Source organism: Helianthus annuus, chromosome 10 (genome assembly GCF_002127325.2).
Source record: "Helianthus annuus cultivar XRQ/B chromosome 10, HanXRQr2.0-SUNRISE, whole genome shotgun sequence".
Taxonomy (NCBI): domain Eukaryota; kingdom Viridiplantae; phylum Streptophyta; class Magnoliopsida; order Asterales; family Asteraceae; genus Helianthus; species Helianthus annuus.
In genome coordinates, this window is record NC_035442.2 from 8,186,526 (window position 1) to 8,204,046 (window position 17,521).

The following is a 17,521-nucleotide window of genomic DNA, read 5'->3' on the forward strand; positions in this document are numbered from 1 at the left end:
CTTAAAAGATGTTATATATCAACTCATATTGTCCTTAGGCCGGTGGGTGTGGCTTAGCGCCACCCCGCCACCTCAGCCTCCATAGCGCCCCTGGGACGCCATCATCCACACCGCCGGAGTTAAAGGGGAGGGGGGGGGGATCCTTCACCCCTGACGTAGCGCTGAGGTGGCGCTGGGGTGGCGTGATAAAGCCCACACCCTCCAGCCTTATTGTATGCAAATCACAACTTAGGTCCCCCAACACATCACCATAGTTTGAACTTTGATTCACATGTAGATCATACATAACTAACTCTAGTTTCTGAGCGACAAGTGGCCGGTCAAGCTTCTGCTGCTGCAGCCGATAGTTGTGTACTTGTGTTGAACCAACGTGTTAAGGTGGCTGGATTACAAATTGTTGACTTTGATACTTTTTCCAATTCTGTTGGTCCGAACGTTTACCAGCGTCTACTTAATGGCGTGTATGTATTAGTCAAATCATTCAATCGCCAATTTTCAGAGAACTAAAGTTGACTTTCGTTTTACCTTTTTTCAAGGCAAACCTTTTTTTTATTTGTTGGAGTTAAACCCATGACTTCTTGGTTCTAGAAGTTTTACTAGTATTCATCGAATTACTTGGCAGCCCAAAAAAACGAAAATATATAGTAATTATCGAACTAAAGGTAAATATGTTCGATTAAATTTTCTTGTATTAAGTGGAGTGGGGATACCATAACTTTATTAGTAATTTTATTTTTAGTTAGATTAGCAATAGTAAAGTTATCCTACGTCTCCTAAATTTAGGAGTAGTACATAGATCGTAAAATATAACACAATGTCGAGAACTATAACATAACACTAAGGAAATAAAATACAATGAATCGCAAAAAAAAAGACATAATGGCACAAATAAAAAAGACAATTATTTAAAAAAAAATCTAAAATCTACAAGGTAAAGATGCTCAATCGGAGTTCATTTATTACCCTCGCTACGACTTTCTACTTTTAAGAAACAATGTATTTGAACCTTTCCCATTTATCAATATTAAATTATATAGGGAGCCTACAACAAAAACACAAGAGAAACAATTACATAATACTAAATTTACACCAATCCGTTCAATTAATGAACTTGTATTTAGATCTATTTTTAAGCCATAAATACCGTCAATCTTCAATCTTCATTGGTTTATAAAAAATCATTTGTAATTCCAAACTTTCCAGACACACCAACAAGCCACAAGAACAACGCTATGAAAAATATCTTTAACCTGCTCCCCGGCCCTAATGTGTAACTGAAGCTTGAGAATATCTCTCACCGAGAAGAAGAAAATCGAAGGGTCGCGAAACCATACACTGATGAGATGCCAAATAATAATAACCACTGAACACGAAGTAAATAAATTGTCAGCCTATTTTGTTATTATATTCATACACACACACAATTATTTGTAAGAAGAAAAAGAAGTTTTAACCAATAAGAATTTCTCATCTTTGCTTTATTTAATATTTGTATTTAATGTTATAATCAAGCTGTTTGAATCATCGTTTCGAGGTAAGTTTTACATAAATCTATTCGTATCCTCGTTCTGATCAAAATCCATAAAACATCAATTTGTAATTCGGAAAAAAGTTTAACTCCATTAATCTATTTTTAAAGGCGGACTATTATCGGCCAAAAGTGGACCAGTCCGGATTACTATCGGCCAATAACTGAGTTGGGATTATAATCGACAAAATTGAGAAAGCTGAGATTATTTAAATCCAATTTGCCTAATAATAATAACTAATCATTAGGTAATTAATAAGGAGGGAGTGAACCACTACATCATTTTGGGAGTAATTTCACCTATGCTAACGTGCACACCACATGACCAAAAATACCCTTCATTAGGTGAATCGCTACAAATGGTCATTAGAAGAAAGGGTATAATTAATCATTAGGTCCTTTGCAGCGCTTGTTCCCTCGTTTATTCTCACTAGATAGAACGAATCTGTGCAGCGTGGCTGATCGGATAAGTTTCAGCAGCTCTGGGCCTATTTTCCATTGGGATTGGGCCAGGCCTGTTCTTTATATCAGCGAACAACATGATGTCTTGGCCTTAATGGGCCTGTTAGAGGCTGTAACAATTGTGGCTGGTCGTGATAGGTGTGTATGGAAGCTGGACCAATGTGGTATTTTTCCGTATCAAGCATTAAAGCCATTCTTAGTTCGTTTAATAGAGTGAGACGTGATCGAATTTTTGTTTGGAATAATTGGGTTCCTAAGAAAGTTGGAATTGTGGCGTGGAGAGCCATAAATGAAAAACTACCAACGAGAACGGCTTTGGCTTTGAGACGAGTAAATGTTCCAGATTTATCATGCTTATTTTGTGGTGAATATGCGGAGTCTTGTGAACATATATTTGTCACATGCCACTTTGCGCAAATGGTGTGGCAGAATATAGCTATCTGGTGTAAAATGCCTCCCATTTTAGCCTTCGATTTTAAAGATTTGCTGGAGCTTCATGGTTTTAGTTCGGGTTTGAGGAAAAGAAAAAAGGCTACGCATGCATTAGTCCTGATCGTCGGTTGGTGTATATGGAAAACACGTAACGAGACTATGTATAATAATGGCATACTGAATGTTTTGAAAGTGTTGGAGGAGGTAAAGTCGCTTGGGTTTCTTTGGGTTAAAAATAGGTCGAAAGAAGCGTTTTTGACATGGGAAGATTGGAGTAGATTTTCGTGTTTTGCCTAGTTTGGATTCTGTTCCAGTTGGTGTATTGTCTTTGTTGGTTTGTAATTTTTGGTGCCTAGCGTTTTGCTAGTTTTGAATAAAAATTATGTTGGCTGTTAAAAAAAGAAGAAGAAAGGGTATGAGTATTAAATCCTCACATTATTTGGAGAATTATACCGTGATTTGAAACAATCATTTGTCATGACAATAACTTTTTATTATTTTACTGGGTTTACTTACTCTAACGTTAGGAACCCTTATAGCCAAGCTAAATGTGGTTGTGTGTTGTCTCAAATAATAGACATTCAAACCCAATTAAACTCTAAACAAAAAATTGTATGTATTTTGTTGCAATTGCAACAATATATTTCTCTAAGTTTAAAATTGGTAACCAAGAAAATGATTTCGTAAATTGACCAGAGTAAAAATGTGAACATTCCTCTATTGCCATATCTAAAAACATCCACGGTCCAAGGTTCATGGGCCTCAACAAATGCCTAGATGAGATGGTTTGGGTTACAAATTTATATATACTACAAAGCGCATGAGGGGGAAGGGCAAAGTGCCAGGCCTGACTGTTTTACTTTTGAGTTCAAAATTACGATTTTACCCTTTCTTAAAATTACGATTTTACCATGTTCAAAATTACAGTCTTGCCACCGTTTTAGCTTTCACGAATTACAATTTTACCACCAGTTCAAAATTGTGATTTTGTCCCTATTTAAAATTACAGTCTTGTCATTGTTTTATTTTCATTTTATTTTTTTGCAAAATTAGGGTTGTGTTTTCTTTTAATTGGCTAACTCAATGTAATTTATATTCGTGTCAGGCTGCTCTAGCAGTCGCTCATTGGTCCTGACAAATTACAGTTTTGCCCTCAGCTCAAAATTACAATCTTCTCATCGTTTTAGTTTTTTTTCCTAGCAAAACTATGATTGAGAAATATTCGGCACAACTTCCCGCAAAACGGACGGGCATAAAACTAATAGTCAACGAAAAGAGAACCGATTTGTGAGAGGGGGAGACGAGAGAACGTGGTGGTCTATAATTATATTCTATTTAATTTAACACAAATAAACAAATAAATCATTATCATCATCATACTCAGTAAATCCCACCAATAACAAATATAAGATAAGGTCTAAGGAGGGTAAGATGTAGACAGTCTTACCTCTACCATGTGCGAATAGAGAGGTTGTTTCTAGTGAGACCCCGGCTCGATAGTAGTTTGGTATCAAGCCTTGGACATAAGGCACATAACACTCACCAATTAAGACAAATGCCGATTAGTGCATGCACCCCCTTGTTTTTCGGCTATTAACGCCACTACATGATGCACGATTAACCAATTAGTAAAATAATGTTAAAATTAGTGCACTTTTACCCCCTGAACGCCCACACATATACACATTATAGGCGTATACCGCAAACTAAACTGAGCTACAAATAAAAAATTAAAGATATACAAAATTAAACTCTTTTGGTTAATATAAACTTTAATTTAAAAATCATAACCTCAAACTTGCAAAACACCTCCATTAACACAACCAATCGAATGCAGAAATGGATCATAAAATCCTCCATTTCTTGCACAATTGCAAAACCATAAATCACTTGAAGCAAACCCATCTTCAGATACTCATCAACAACCTTAAAGACAACACCTTTCTACTCCAAACCCTCATCACAGTTTCATCTAACCTCATTTCACTCGATTATGCTTTCAGTGTGCTTCAAACTTCCAATACCCCAAACATTATTGCCTACAACACATTGATTAAATGCTTCATTGGTAGTAATACCAGTCTAACAACACGTAATGCAATGAGTGTTTACAAAGAAATGAAGAAACGAGAGTTTGTAGTGTTTCCAAACAGTTTCACTTTCACGTTTCTTCTCAAATGTTTTGATAGTTTGGATGTTGGGAGAATGATTCATGGGGAGGTTTTGAAGATGGGTTTTGATGTTTCGAGTGTGTTTGTTGGAAATATGCTTTTGAATTTGTATGGGAAGTGTGGGGGTGATGGGTTTGAGTTTGCAGGTAAGGTGTTCGATGAAATGCCTGTGAGAGATATTGTGTCTTGGAATACTATGATTGGGGTGTATATGGATTGTGGAGAGGTTGGGCAAGCGGTTAGGTTGTTTGAAGCGATGCCGGAAAGAAGTGATGTGACGTGGAATTCGGTTATTACAGGATTAGCGAAGAATGGGAAGATGGAGTATGCACGTTCGGTGTTCGATAAAATGCCTGAGAGAAATGAGGTTTCTTGGAACTGTATGATTTCTGGGTACTTGAAAGCGGGTGATTTGAGAAACGCGGAGGGGTTGTTTAATGAGATGCCGGTGAAGTCTGTAGTGGCGTGTACGGCGATCATATCGGGGTATGCATCGGTTGGAGACGTTGAATCGGCGAGAAAAATGTTTGATTGGATGGGAAGCAAAAGAAATGTTGTGACTTGGAATGCTATGATATCATGCTACGTAAACAAAAACATGTTTGATGAAGCTCTTTCGTTGTTTCATTTGATGTCGGTTGATGGCAGATGCAAACCGGATCAAATCACTTTGATTAGCGTCTTATCCGCGTGCGCTCACTTGGGTTCTCTCGAAAACGGAAAATGGGTTAGCTTTTACATCAACAAAAACAAGATAAATTTAACAACCCCTTTAGGAAACGCGTTGATCGACATGTTTGCAAAATGCGGGGATATCGAAAGCAGTAAAACGGTCTTCAACCAGATGTCAAACAAATGCATAATCACATGGACAACAATGGTGTCAAGCTTGGCTGTTCACGGGATGTGTAAAGAAGCGTTAGCATTGTTCAACACGATGTGTGTTCACGGAACACAACCAGATGATGTCATGTTCATTGCCGTTCTGTCGGCTTGCAACCATGGAGGACTAGTGCACGAGGGTAAAACGTTATTCAACCAAATGGTACATAACTACGGGATTAAACCTCAAATCGAGCATTATGGATGCATGATTGATCTTCTAGCTCGATCCGGGGATTTGGATGAAGCAATAAGGTTGACCGAAAGCATGGATATGGAGCCTAACGCGGTGATTTGGGGGACATTAATCGGTGCGTGTAAACTACATGGGGATAGGAAGTTGTTCGAGTATGTAACCAAAAAGGTGTTGGATCAAGAACCTTCAATCGCGAGCTATTTGACGTCAATTACAAATTTGAGTTCATCAATCGGGCGGTGGCAAGATGCTTTGCGGGTTAGGCGGGAAATGAGAGAAGAAGGAATCGAAAAGGTTCCGGGTTGTAGCTCAATCCAGATAGGAGATAATGTGCATGAGTTTGTAGCAAGAGATACAAGGCATATGCATAGGAGTGATATATATGAGGTGTTGGAGTCTTTAAATGGTCACTTGTGGTTACAATCTGATTTTGAGGGATGGTGTATGGGATAAATGTATGTTATTTATATCAATATTTTTTGAACGCCTATAGAAATTGAGATCTTATATATAAAAATCCAACAAATTCTGGTGATTGGGGGTCAGCAGGCCCACCTGATGACCCTCCTCTGATTCCACCCCTGCTTATGTATCTCACACTCACGTTGACTATTTAAGTTGAAATTCAGATGTTATATATAAAAATCCAACAAATTCTGATGACTGGGGTCAGCAGGCCCACCTGACCCTCCTTTGATTCCACCTATGCTTATGTAAAGTTGCTAATTCGCATGCCCTTGCCTAAGGCCATGGGGTATGGGCTTGGGTTGGGGTTGGGGCGTGGGTTGGCTGAAAACGCCCAAGCCACCACCCCGGGGGCTTGGGTTGGGGCGTGGGTTTGGGCGTGGACCTATTGACGTGGGTTTGAAGCCGGGCGTGGGGTGGGCTAGTAAGTGACATGGCAGGCTCTCAATGGCCAAACCAAACTCATGCCCCCAACCCAAGCCCCCAGCCCAAGCCCCACCATACCCCATGGGCGTGGGTTTGAGTGGTGGGGGGCTCCCATTCCACGTGTCAACAAATGCCCCAATCCAAGCCCCACCATACCCCATGGTCTAAAGACGGTTGACTACCTGAAAAGTTAACCCGAACTCTATTTTTGTTTCTTTGAGCGTAACCAACCGAAAAGGCGAAAACCAATTCATCTATTGACTTGTCAGATTATAGTTAAAAGAGTGTTTTTTGTATTAAAACTGTCTCGTTTGTTATATTAGACAAACCGAAACAAAAAAATAATGAAAAAAAAAATCCAGCACTTAACCAAGTGATTCAGATGAATTAGGTTCAGCCCACTTTGTCAACTCTGTTAAAATATTGGGCCTGAATGACCCACCTTTATTCAAAAGCTTGTTTAGACTATGTATAGCGGAATAACTATGTATAGCAAAATAGCGCTAAACCGACATGGAATTATTTGATTGGCTTGAAAACTAATTCCACACGCATATCCAAACATACATGAGTAACATCTATTGCCACACTCACGCCTTCCCTTTCACGCCCCTTCTGGGCAATGTTTAACGCCCATATATGATAACATGGCGATGGACGCCAACGGCCAACCTACTACACGCAATCTTATTTTAAACAAAAGCCTGTAGTCATGTCGTTGTGTTTATGTCTCCGTTTTGTCTTATAAATGGTTGTGTAAAGTGAAAACAATGAGTTATAAATTTTCTTTTATATTTTAAGTTTTGAATATGTAATTATGTGTATATAGTAGTCTTTATAAAATACCGAGAAATTGGATTTTATTAATCCCCACTTTGACCTATTAGCTAAGATTAATCCCAACTTAAGAAATGTTTATTGATAGTCCCAAATTTTAATATATTTAAATATTAACCGAAAGTTAACCCAGTTAATTTTGCTGACTTGAATATCCGTTTATACTCGCTCATTTATATATATTCATTTATGTGCGTGAAACAATTGAGCTCTCCTACATATCGTGGGATGTCTCTCTCCTCATCACGTCTTTAGTCTTTTGCTCTCTCTTCCACCTGGATCGTTCGTACAACTCACAAACCACCATTGATGGGTTTTAATCTTGATAAATTCTAATGGGGTGGGTTGAATTCTTGGCAGCCGAAAACGAAGGACTAGTTTAGTAGTTTAGTATGTTATTTAATGCCAATGATCTCTAGATCAAGTGGTGGAGAGTTTGCATTTCTCTTGAGAGATTCAAGTTCGACTCTCACTTGGTGCAGAGTGAGGTATTGGTGGGCAATGATAGGAGACCCAGGGAAACCTGAGTTGGATCCTTGAGCCAAACGGGTTTTACCGGTAATTTCACCGTCGTGCCTACGGGCGGGTGGGTTACCGGGTTTTCCCCGGAATTGGTGGTGGACTCGGGTTACTCTCGGAGTACTCCGTTTGTCCAGTGGGTGCCCCGAGAGTACTTGGGATTGAGTTTGTTGGCCGTTCAAAAAAAAAGTATGTTATTTAATATTTTACGTTGGGTTATGTTGATCGGTTGAGCCTAGTTTAGTATGTTATTTAATGTTTTAGGTTGGGTTATGTTTATCCGTTAAGTCTAGATAAGTTTGGTTGCCATATTTATCTAGTTAGTGTTCTTGTTTAAATCAATTAGGATATGTAGCTTGGTGATCAAAAATACTTAATATAAAGCCAGGCAGGGCGCTTCGTTGTTCTCCCCCTAAATAGGGGGTAACAGTCTTGTATTTGCATGCTTTGTTTGTTTTTTAAAATAAAAAGAAAAAAGTAGCGGGTTGTGTTTTCTCACAAAATTAACAAGTTCTTGGTGTGTTCAACGGATCCAATCAAATAACCCTTTCAATTATACTAGTTGATTTTTCGCCGCGCGTTTCGGCGGGGACCCAATGACTACAAACGCGTGTCAGTAACGGCAAACAGATACCGAATATCAAAACATAATTAAAAATGTCGTGAAAAGGATAGTCACTCAGTCTTAAAAAAAACGATTTTAAATAACCTAATATATAATAATAGGACCCACACGCCCTACACGCTGGAAATTCGGTTGTTTTCAGTTCAGTTATTAAGGTGCTAACACGTTAAAATATGGATGAGCTCGGTACCGGTAACGGTACCGAAAGTACCGATCCGAAAAATCATCGAAATTAGGTACCGGCACCGAAAATGCTCGGTAAAATACGGTATGGTATTTGAGGGTAAAAATCAATAAATACAAGTATGGTGCTAGACCGGTGTCGAACCAAAAGTAACGATTCTGAAAACGCCAAAAGGTGGGTACCAAATTGGTACCGAAAATGATTTGGTATAGTAAATTTGGTACCGATACGATACTGGTTTGATTACAGGATTTGATACGATTTGCTTATCTATAATCTAAATATCTAAGTTAATTTTACATGCTACAATTCATTCATTACAGAAAAAGACAAAAAATAAAGCAAAATAAGTTGTTGTGTATATAAAACCTCATTCAAACGAAATACAGTTTACTTACTGTGTGTATAAAAAGTAATCTAAACGGTGCAATTACTTGCATTACTACGTTGCTACATGATTTGATGAGCTCGGTGCCAACCGGTACGGAAAATACCGTTACCCAAATCCCCCAAGTGGGTACCGGTACCGAATATACCTGGTAGGGTACGTTCGGTACCGGTACTGGTACGGCACCGGCATTTAAGGGTAAAAACCGATGAATACCGGTGCCGAACTGGTACCAAAAATACACTCGATTTGGTAAATTTAATACCGATACCCGATACCAGCTGATATTAGTATTCATTTAATTATTACTATATATTCATTAAATATTGTTTACTGTCCGTTTACTCTTGTTTTTAATACATAGGATAATATGTATGAGAGAGAGAAACCAACGTATGGTGCGATTAAATATATCACGGCTAGAATTATAACCCCCTATAACGTTGAGAGGAGGAGGGTGTTACGGGTGTTATGGGACGCCATATAATACCCCTTTCACCCTCTTATAACGCTCGATTACGTATGTCCTTAGAGGACTCGGGGCGGTCCCATTATAGTTGTTCATCACGTGTTGAATGGCCACGGAACACCGTCGCCGCAGGCTTCATAACGCGTGGAACTATCACGCCGTTGAACATTTGAAAAATTCGACCGTTTGAACATTTTGACCGTTTTAAAACGGTAAACAATCAATAAAAAAAAATATCCATTTTATCTATATATATATCTACATTTTAACCATTTTACACACACCAATCTACATATTTTATACCAATTTAAACCCATTTCACACAATTTTTATATCTTTCTCAAATGGAATTCCCTACGGATTCGACGTTTCCGATGTCTAGCGATACCGATTCCGAGTCGTCTTCTGACAACGACACGCTAAACTATTTTGTGTCGGTGTATAACGAGCTTGATGCCGAGTCGTCCCGCCCAAAGAAGAAGATGGTCGGCCTTGATCGTATACGTGCCAACGAAGTTTTGATGAATGGTTATTTTGTAGAAAACCCGCTATACAATGCCGAAACGTTTAGAGATCGGTTTCGTTTACCCAAAGAATTATTTTTAAAGATTGTTGGAGACATCGAAGTAAGCGAGGAATGGTTTCAAGAACGTTACGATGCGAGGGGCAAACCAAGTTTCACGCCGATACAAAAATGCACGTCCGCCATTCACCAACTAGCGACAGGTAACCCACCCGATCAATATGATGAATACCTAGCTATGTCTGAAAGAACTTTACGTGAATGTTTGCAATTTTTTTGCAATGCGGTCATTAAGTTGTATGCTAACGAGTTTTTACGTAAACCGACGAGCCACGACATCTCACGTATTTACGCCGCACACGAGGCTAGATGCATTTTCCCGGGATGCTCGGTAGCATCGATTGTACACATATCGAGTGGAAAAATTGTCCAAGAGAGTTGCGAGGGGCGTATGTGAGGGGAGACATCAAAAGACCAACCATCATACTAGAAGCGGTGGCGTCGAATGATTTATGGATTTGGCATTCGTATTTTGGTGTTCCAGGTTCAAACAACGACATCAATGTGTTGCACACGTCGCCGTTGTTCCAAAGCGTAACGGATGGTACCGCACCTTCCTCTCCTTTCTATGTTAACGGTCGACATTACAGACGAGGCTTTTATCTTGTGGATGGTATCTACCCGTCTTGGTCTGTTTTTTGTGAAAGCTCCCTCATTTCCTGTCGAGGCTAAAGAAAAGGCGTTCAAAAAATTGCAAGAATCGGCAAGAAAAGATGTTGAGAGTGCATTTGGTGTTTTAAAGGGTAGATGGGGTATACTACACCGACCGGTTCGTTCGATGACCAAGAAATCAATACATAGCATAGTGTATGCATGTATCATATTGCACAATACGCTGATCAAACACGACGGACATGCAATATCCCCGGATTGGGTGCCGGATCCTCCTACACAAGTTCAAGTTCCACAAGATATCCATTTACAATTGCGTAACGAAGAAACTCACTTTCGGTTGAGATTCGATTTAATCGAACTAGTAGGTTCTCTAGGTTTGGAGTTTCCGGATTCGGACGAGGAGTAGGTTTTTTTTTTTTTTTTTTTTTTTTTTTTTTTTTTTTTAAATTGTATGTTTCTAGTATGCTAAATTGGAGTAGGTTTTTTTTTTTTTAAATTGTATGTTTCTAGTATGTTAAATTGAAGTAGTATGTTTTAAATTTAATGAAATTTTTAATTTTAGTGTTTTATTGTTAATTTCTAATTTAAAATAAAAAATTAAAAAAATTAGTGAAATTTATAATTTTAAAATGAAAATTAAAAAAAATAGGGAGTGATAGAATTCCATCACTAGTGATTCCACCCCTCCTACATTTCTATCACTAGTGATGGAAATTTGATTGATGACATGGCATGATTTTATTGGACATTGAGAGTGATAGATTCTATCACTAGTGAACCACCCCTCCTCCCCTCAGACCATCCGTAGTGGGGCGTGATTTTTAAAAAAAATTGAAAAAAAACGCCCTAAAACGCCCCCCCCCCCCCACTACACAAGGCGTTATAAGGCGTGATATTTTGAAAAGTTGCATTCTAGCGTTTTAAATATAACGCTGAGGTTGGGTTGTTGGATTTTGCTTTTGGCCAATGAGAAGGGGGACATGCACTGACAAAACAACTTTTTCAATAAGTTTTTTTTTTTAATCCTTTTTAATGTTGACTAGCCAATGAGAAGGGGGACATGCACATGACTATTTTGTTTTTTTTTTTTTTTTTTTTAATTGGAAGGGGCGTTATTGGCATAATGCCCCACTACACCACTTTTGCTATAATGCTCCAACGCTGACTAGGACGCTACGTGTCGGATAATGCCCCATAATGAAGGCATTATGTTAGTTCACCACTACACATGGGGTTAGTGTTCAAATGATCCAATCTCTAACACCAAATCTTTGTTTGGCTTTAAATATTCATGTAAAAAGCGATTTGTATAAACAAACGGATTAAAACAATAGAACTATAGAGAGTGAATAGACGGTGAGTCAACTGGCTGGCAAGCTCGTGTCTACAGAATATCTCAACAAATGCACATGGACACGTGGCTTTCTCATCGTACACCACACACTATCCTATTCTCATTAATTGCTGTTCTTCATTTTACAATTCACATTTTGTCCTACGTTATTATTATCTTTTGTCTTCAGGTTGGTAAAATATTATATCCTTCTAATAAAATATTATATCCTTCTAATATAATTTGTAGAAGAAACGAGAAGGAGGGATTTTTTTTAAATATCATAATTTTCTAAAGTTGAGATTAATCGGAACGATTTGATTAAAAAAAAAAAAACGTAGTGACGTAACTTATTGCTTGTTTATTTCAATGTAACTTTCTATCTCTTTTAATTTCAATTAATGAAAGTATTGTTTTTTGTTATTTTTTATTTTTTATTTTTAAATTATCTAAAAGATATGTTTCATAATTGGATTGTATATGGAATTGACCGTTTTACCGGCCCACTAGTCAGAATGATAGGGTTTATATACAGTTACAAGCTGATTAAACCGAAAACCAAATCAGACCAAAACCACATATAACTAAACCGAATTAGTAAATTGGTTTTCGGGTTTTAAGAAATTCAATTCGGGTTAAATCGAGAAAACCAAATTCAAATGTATTGGACTATGAATTTTCCTATTTGTACAACTCATTAAACATTATCACTTTAACCGATTTGGATAATGGATTTTTCTTTTTGATCTTGTCTCCTTACCCATTCTGACACTGAGATTGATATGTGATAGTGTAAATGATTTTAGTGTTAAAATTCGTTTTTTTAAGAAACGGTTTGGGTTAGGTTTGACCATTTTAAAGTCGGTGGTAAAAAAAATCGAACCGAAGAGCATTGACTAGTTTTAAAAAATCGGAATGATGTTAGAAGTAACTAGTTTATAGACCCGCGTATTACACGGATTGTATATACATACATATTTAAATACATCATAGGACTGAAATTGCATTTTTACATATAATAGTGGAAACAATCAATTAGAGTCGTATTTTGTCGGAAATATTCAACTGAGTAACATGTTTCGTTTTTTAAAAAGCAAAAAAAATGAATGATCAAATGTGTAAAAAGTATTTGAATGATTAAAATGTTCTTAATCGTTTTATTAAAAAGAAACCTTATATCATACTTTTGATAATATGTTTTTGCTACTCATAAACAATACATCAAATATTACAAAATATATATAAAAAAATAGAATGTACAAAAGGTGTTGAAACGTTGGCCTAACATGACTAAAAATCCTTTTGACCCGTAAAAATACATATTTTGAAATGAACCCGTTCAACCTGAAAAGAAGGATAGATAAGATTCAAACATTTCCTATTAAAAATAAATAAATATCCTATTACAAATATGTGATTGACCTGAGTAGTTTATAATATTCACCTTAAGCATAAATTATTATGAAATACAAGAATAAATCGAAAACTATAACTAATATGTGGCATATGAAAATTATAGATCATATGAAAAAAAAAACTTAAGCATAATTATTCAATTAAAAAGTATTAAAATCATAGGTTTTAAAATTATAGATAATTGCCATTAAAAAAGTTGAAGTATTCTTTTAATAAAATCTTTAAGTATTTTTTTTAATCATTAATCTTGAATTTTAATTAATATTAATAGCATAATATTATTAATAATCATTAATTGGAATTAGATATTAATAATATTATTAATGATTTAAAGAAGAAATGCCATGTGGCATTATTTGGAATTTTGAATAAGAAAATATCATGTGGCATTAGTTGGAGTTTTTTATTAGAATTAGATTATATGTATACACACATACATACATATATAACAAGTTTGAAACTAAATATGTGAATTGTTTTTTTTAGTAAAATGTTAGTTATAATTAATTGTTTACAACGAAATAAATTGAATACAAGTTAGATAAGCCTTTTTAATGAAAAAATAGTAAAAACTAAAATAAAATATGGTCTAACGACCACCGGCTCCAAATTAGGGGTTGTTTGTTTACCTCTTAATGAGCCTCTTAATAGTTCAGACCTCTTACTGGTTCAGCACTTAATGGTTCAGACTGTTTGTTTCACGAGCAGATGTTTGAATGGTTCAGACATTTGCCTCTGAATGGTTAAGATTTATACAGAGTCTGAATGGTTAAGACCTCTAATCTGAATTGGTCAGACATTTGCCTTTGAACGGTTAAGCATTATACATGCTCTTAATGGTTCAGACCTCTTACTGGTTCAGCACTTAATGATTCAGATCTTTTACTGATTCAATACTTAACCAGTTAGATGTTGTCAAACAGCCCCATAATCACTCAATGGAGATGGTTCAAAACCTCAAATAGACTTAATTAAAAGAGGTAATAATAATGTAAAATATATTTTTCTTATTAGTTACCGATACAATGAATATGATGATTGCATTTAATAAATAATTTGTTTAGACTTTTTTTTTATTTAAGAGAGATATATGCGAAAATTTCAAATAAGAAGCAATAATTCACATCATGTGAAAATTTTAGTTGTCTTCACATAAATTATGTTGGGCATATTATTCAATTGGTTAACTAATTATAAGTACAAATGATTTATGCTTCTAATTATTTGTTGAATAAATTTTGTTGTATGTTATGAAACAGACAGTAGCTTTGATTAAATATTTAGCTTGAAAAGAGTTTGACAATTGTTTGAGTGTGTGTGTGTTTTTTGGTCATAACAACCCATATTCACTTTTATTTCTAAACTAGATTTAAGCTCCCCGTATTTGCGGCGGGGGCGTAAAACTATGTCAAATAGCACTAATGTCACATCACCATCAGTGACTACCAACACTGAGTCGATCCAGGACTCGCGCGTTGCGACGAACTTATTAAACGAAAAAAATAAATGTAAAACATTGAACCATACATGCATGTTGCGTCGTTTAACTCGCATAATTTTGAACGAAACAAAAAACATTAAACCGCACACGCACGTCGGCCCGTCTTAACTCGCAAAATTTAGAACGAAACGTAAAACGAAAATTTGCGAAAGATGAAAAGTATAGGGGACCAAAGTTGAAGGTAAAAATATTGTGAGGTTAAATTGAAATTAATGAAAACTTTTGAGTTAAAAGTGAAAAAAAATAATTTATGTGGGTTAAAATTGCAAAATATAAAATGCTTTTGGGTTAAAGTTAAAAAATCAAATTTTTTTTTTTTGAAAATCACCCAAAACATAATGTAGGGGGGGGGGGATATTCCACGGTCCTCCCAACCGCTGGAGTAATCACACTCCACAAGCTAGCTTAGCCTCATAGCTGCCTGGGATGACTACCCAACCGAGAGCGAAGAGCTTGGCCGTGGGATATAATGTATGACACCTTATGCACAAAATTGTTTCTAATTTATGGAATGTAAATATAAATGTAAATGTGTATTATTATTATTATAATTATTAAATAGAAAAAAGATTTTCATATTTACCGTACTTTACTTTTTAACCGGTAAGTGACAGGAATCAAAATGTGTCATTATCTCAGATGAGGATGTGGTCACTGATCAAATTTCTTTAAATGTAGCATAAGTTCATGTGGGGGTTTATAACTAAATGTATTAAGGTTGACAGAAAACATGAGTCATGAGAACTAGCAAAATAACCATTGCTTGTCATGATACAAGGATAAGCCTGCGTAGTGGTGGGATGAAAGGTAAAAGTGTTGTCGCGTCGTCGTCACGTATGCATAGGAATAGATTAACTAGGTGTACAAGTGTGTTATGGGAATGTAAAATGTGGTGGGGTGAATAAAAAAAATTGAATGAAATGATTGAGTCGAGCTAAATGATGGTTTTAAAAAAAATTAAAAATAAACAAAACTCGGCCCTTGCTCCCTTCATGATCTCCTCAGAAAAGAGGGCAGCATATGGTTGATGGTCTACTTCGCATACCGTAAAGACTTACCCTTGATTCCTTTATATAGACAAATTTATTCGTGTCGAGGATGGTGCATCATCCATGCATTGTGAACCGGTAGGGGTATGACATATAATATTATAGTTGAATCAAGTCTAAAATGCCCTCCAATTAAATTAAAATGTATCATTATTTAACAAACGTTAATTAGTTAGCGCATGTGACTGCATAAAATGCCCTCCAATTAAAAATAAAAAAGAGAAAATGTGTGAAAATATTGTTAACCAATGATTATCAATTATGAACACTTTTTAACTAAATGGTTAACCCACAAGGTTGTCCTCATGGTCATTTTATTTGTGCTTTAATAGATACTCAAAAGAATCATGTTTGATTTTCTACTCAATTTTTTTTTTCATGTGGTTTGATTAATAGTTTAATAGAAAGATTATATTTTTCATAAATCTTGTAAATCAATTTCGGTCTTAAAATAATAACGTGCTTGTTATTCTACTTTAAATAATCACTTAAAAAAACCTAAAGGTAAATTAAACTGGAGTTTCCTGTGCCAAACGGCTAGCCTAGTCTTAAAATTGTTTGATGAACAAAGGGACGATATGTTGGTTGTGCTTTAGTTTTCACTTAAAAGCGGCCTTAATCCGACATCACAATGATTCTTAGTTTTTTTTTAATAACCGAATGGTCGGATTTTCAAAACACTATATATTATTTTTGTTATTATTAACAACAGTCTTTCATTCGTAACTGATACCATAATATCCGACATAACAATTGATAGCCGCCTCGTCTGCTTTTCAAAGCACGAAATAAATTTTAGCCCTAAATATTTTTTTTGACTATTATTAAAATTTGCTACTTGACATGTATATTTTATTTAGGTATTTTAGTTTTTTATCACCCATGTTCTTGTTAATGCCAACTGAAAATTAAAGGTAACTACTTAGATATCTCAATCTCCATGTTCTTGGTTATCTTTTTATGTTAATATTCAGTTGGTTGTTTCTAATAATATAGTGAAGGGAGTAAAACAAAAAAGATTATACAAAAATCAAAAATACTATTTTTAATTCAATCATATGTATAGTAAATTATTAAACTTTAACACATGTTATATAGATTCATAAGATTTGGTAGCATTTTCACGTTAAAAATAAGCCATGGGACTCAATTTGATAATTAATTTATTGCATCATAAAACGTGGTACGGCACATAATGCACTAGCAAACTTTATATTTTACTATAATTCCTTAAAAACACATGTTGGAGGTAATATACACTTCTTATTCGGTTTGTTTTCCAAGTAGTGTTAACATGATTATAACATTAATATTTAACTAAACTGATTTTAGGGTGTAAGTAAGTATACACTTTAGCCTAGTTTCAAAACACTACACTTAGTTTACATGTTTTCTTAATTGATTTTAGGGTTGTAACTTTATCCATATCATTCATTATCA

At 35.7% G+C, this 17,521-nt stretch overlaps 2 protein-coding genes across 2 annotated transcripts; both read left to right on the plus strand.

Moving 5' to 3' along the window:
- The first annotated feature begins 2,149 nt into the window (after positions 1–2,149).
- LOC110880495 lies at positions 2,150–2,719 on the plus strand. Its single transcript, XM_022129018.1, has one exon. The coding sequence runs from the start codon at positions 2,150–2,152 to the stop codon at positions 2,717–2,719; it is 570 nt and encodes a 189-aa protein (XP_021984710.1).
- A 1,500-nt stretch (positions 2,720–4,219) lies between these two features.
- Positions 4,220–6,141, plus strand: LOC110883932 (pentatricopeptide repeat-containing protein At3g29230). Its single transcript, XM_022131593.2, has one exon. The coding sequence runs from the start codon at positions 4,262–4,264 to the stop codon at positions 6,122–6,124; it is 1,863 nt and encodes a 620-aa protein (XP_021987285.1). The 5' UTR covers positions 4,220–4,261; the 3' UTR covers positions 6,125–6,141.
- Positions 6,142–17,521: the final 11,380 nt, after the last annotated feature.

What these genes read in the sequence shown, in the direction of transcription:
- LOC110880495 (XM_022129018.1), top strand. Translation starts at nt 2,150, where the DNA reads ATGTGGTATTTTTCCGTATCAAGCATTAAAGCCATTCTTAGTTCGTTT.
- LOC110883932 (XM_022131593.2), top strand. Translation starts at nt 4,262, where the DNA reads ATGGATCATAAAATCCTCCATTTCTTGCACAATTGCAAAACCATAAAT.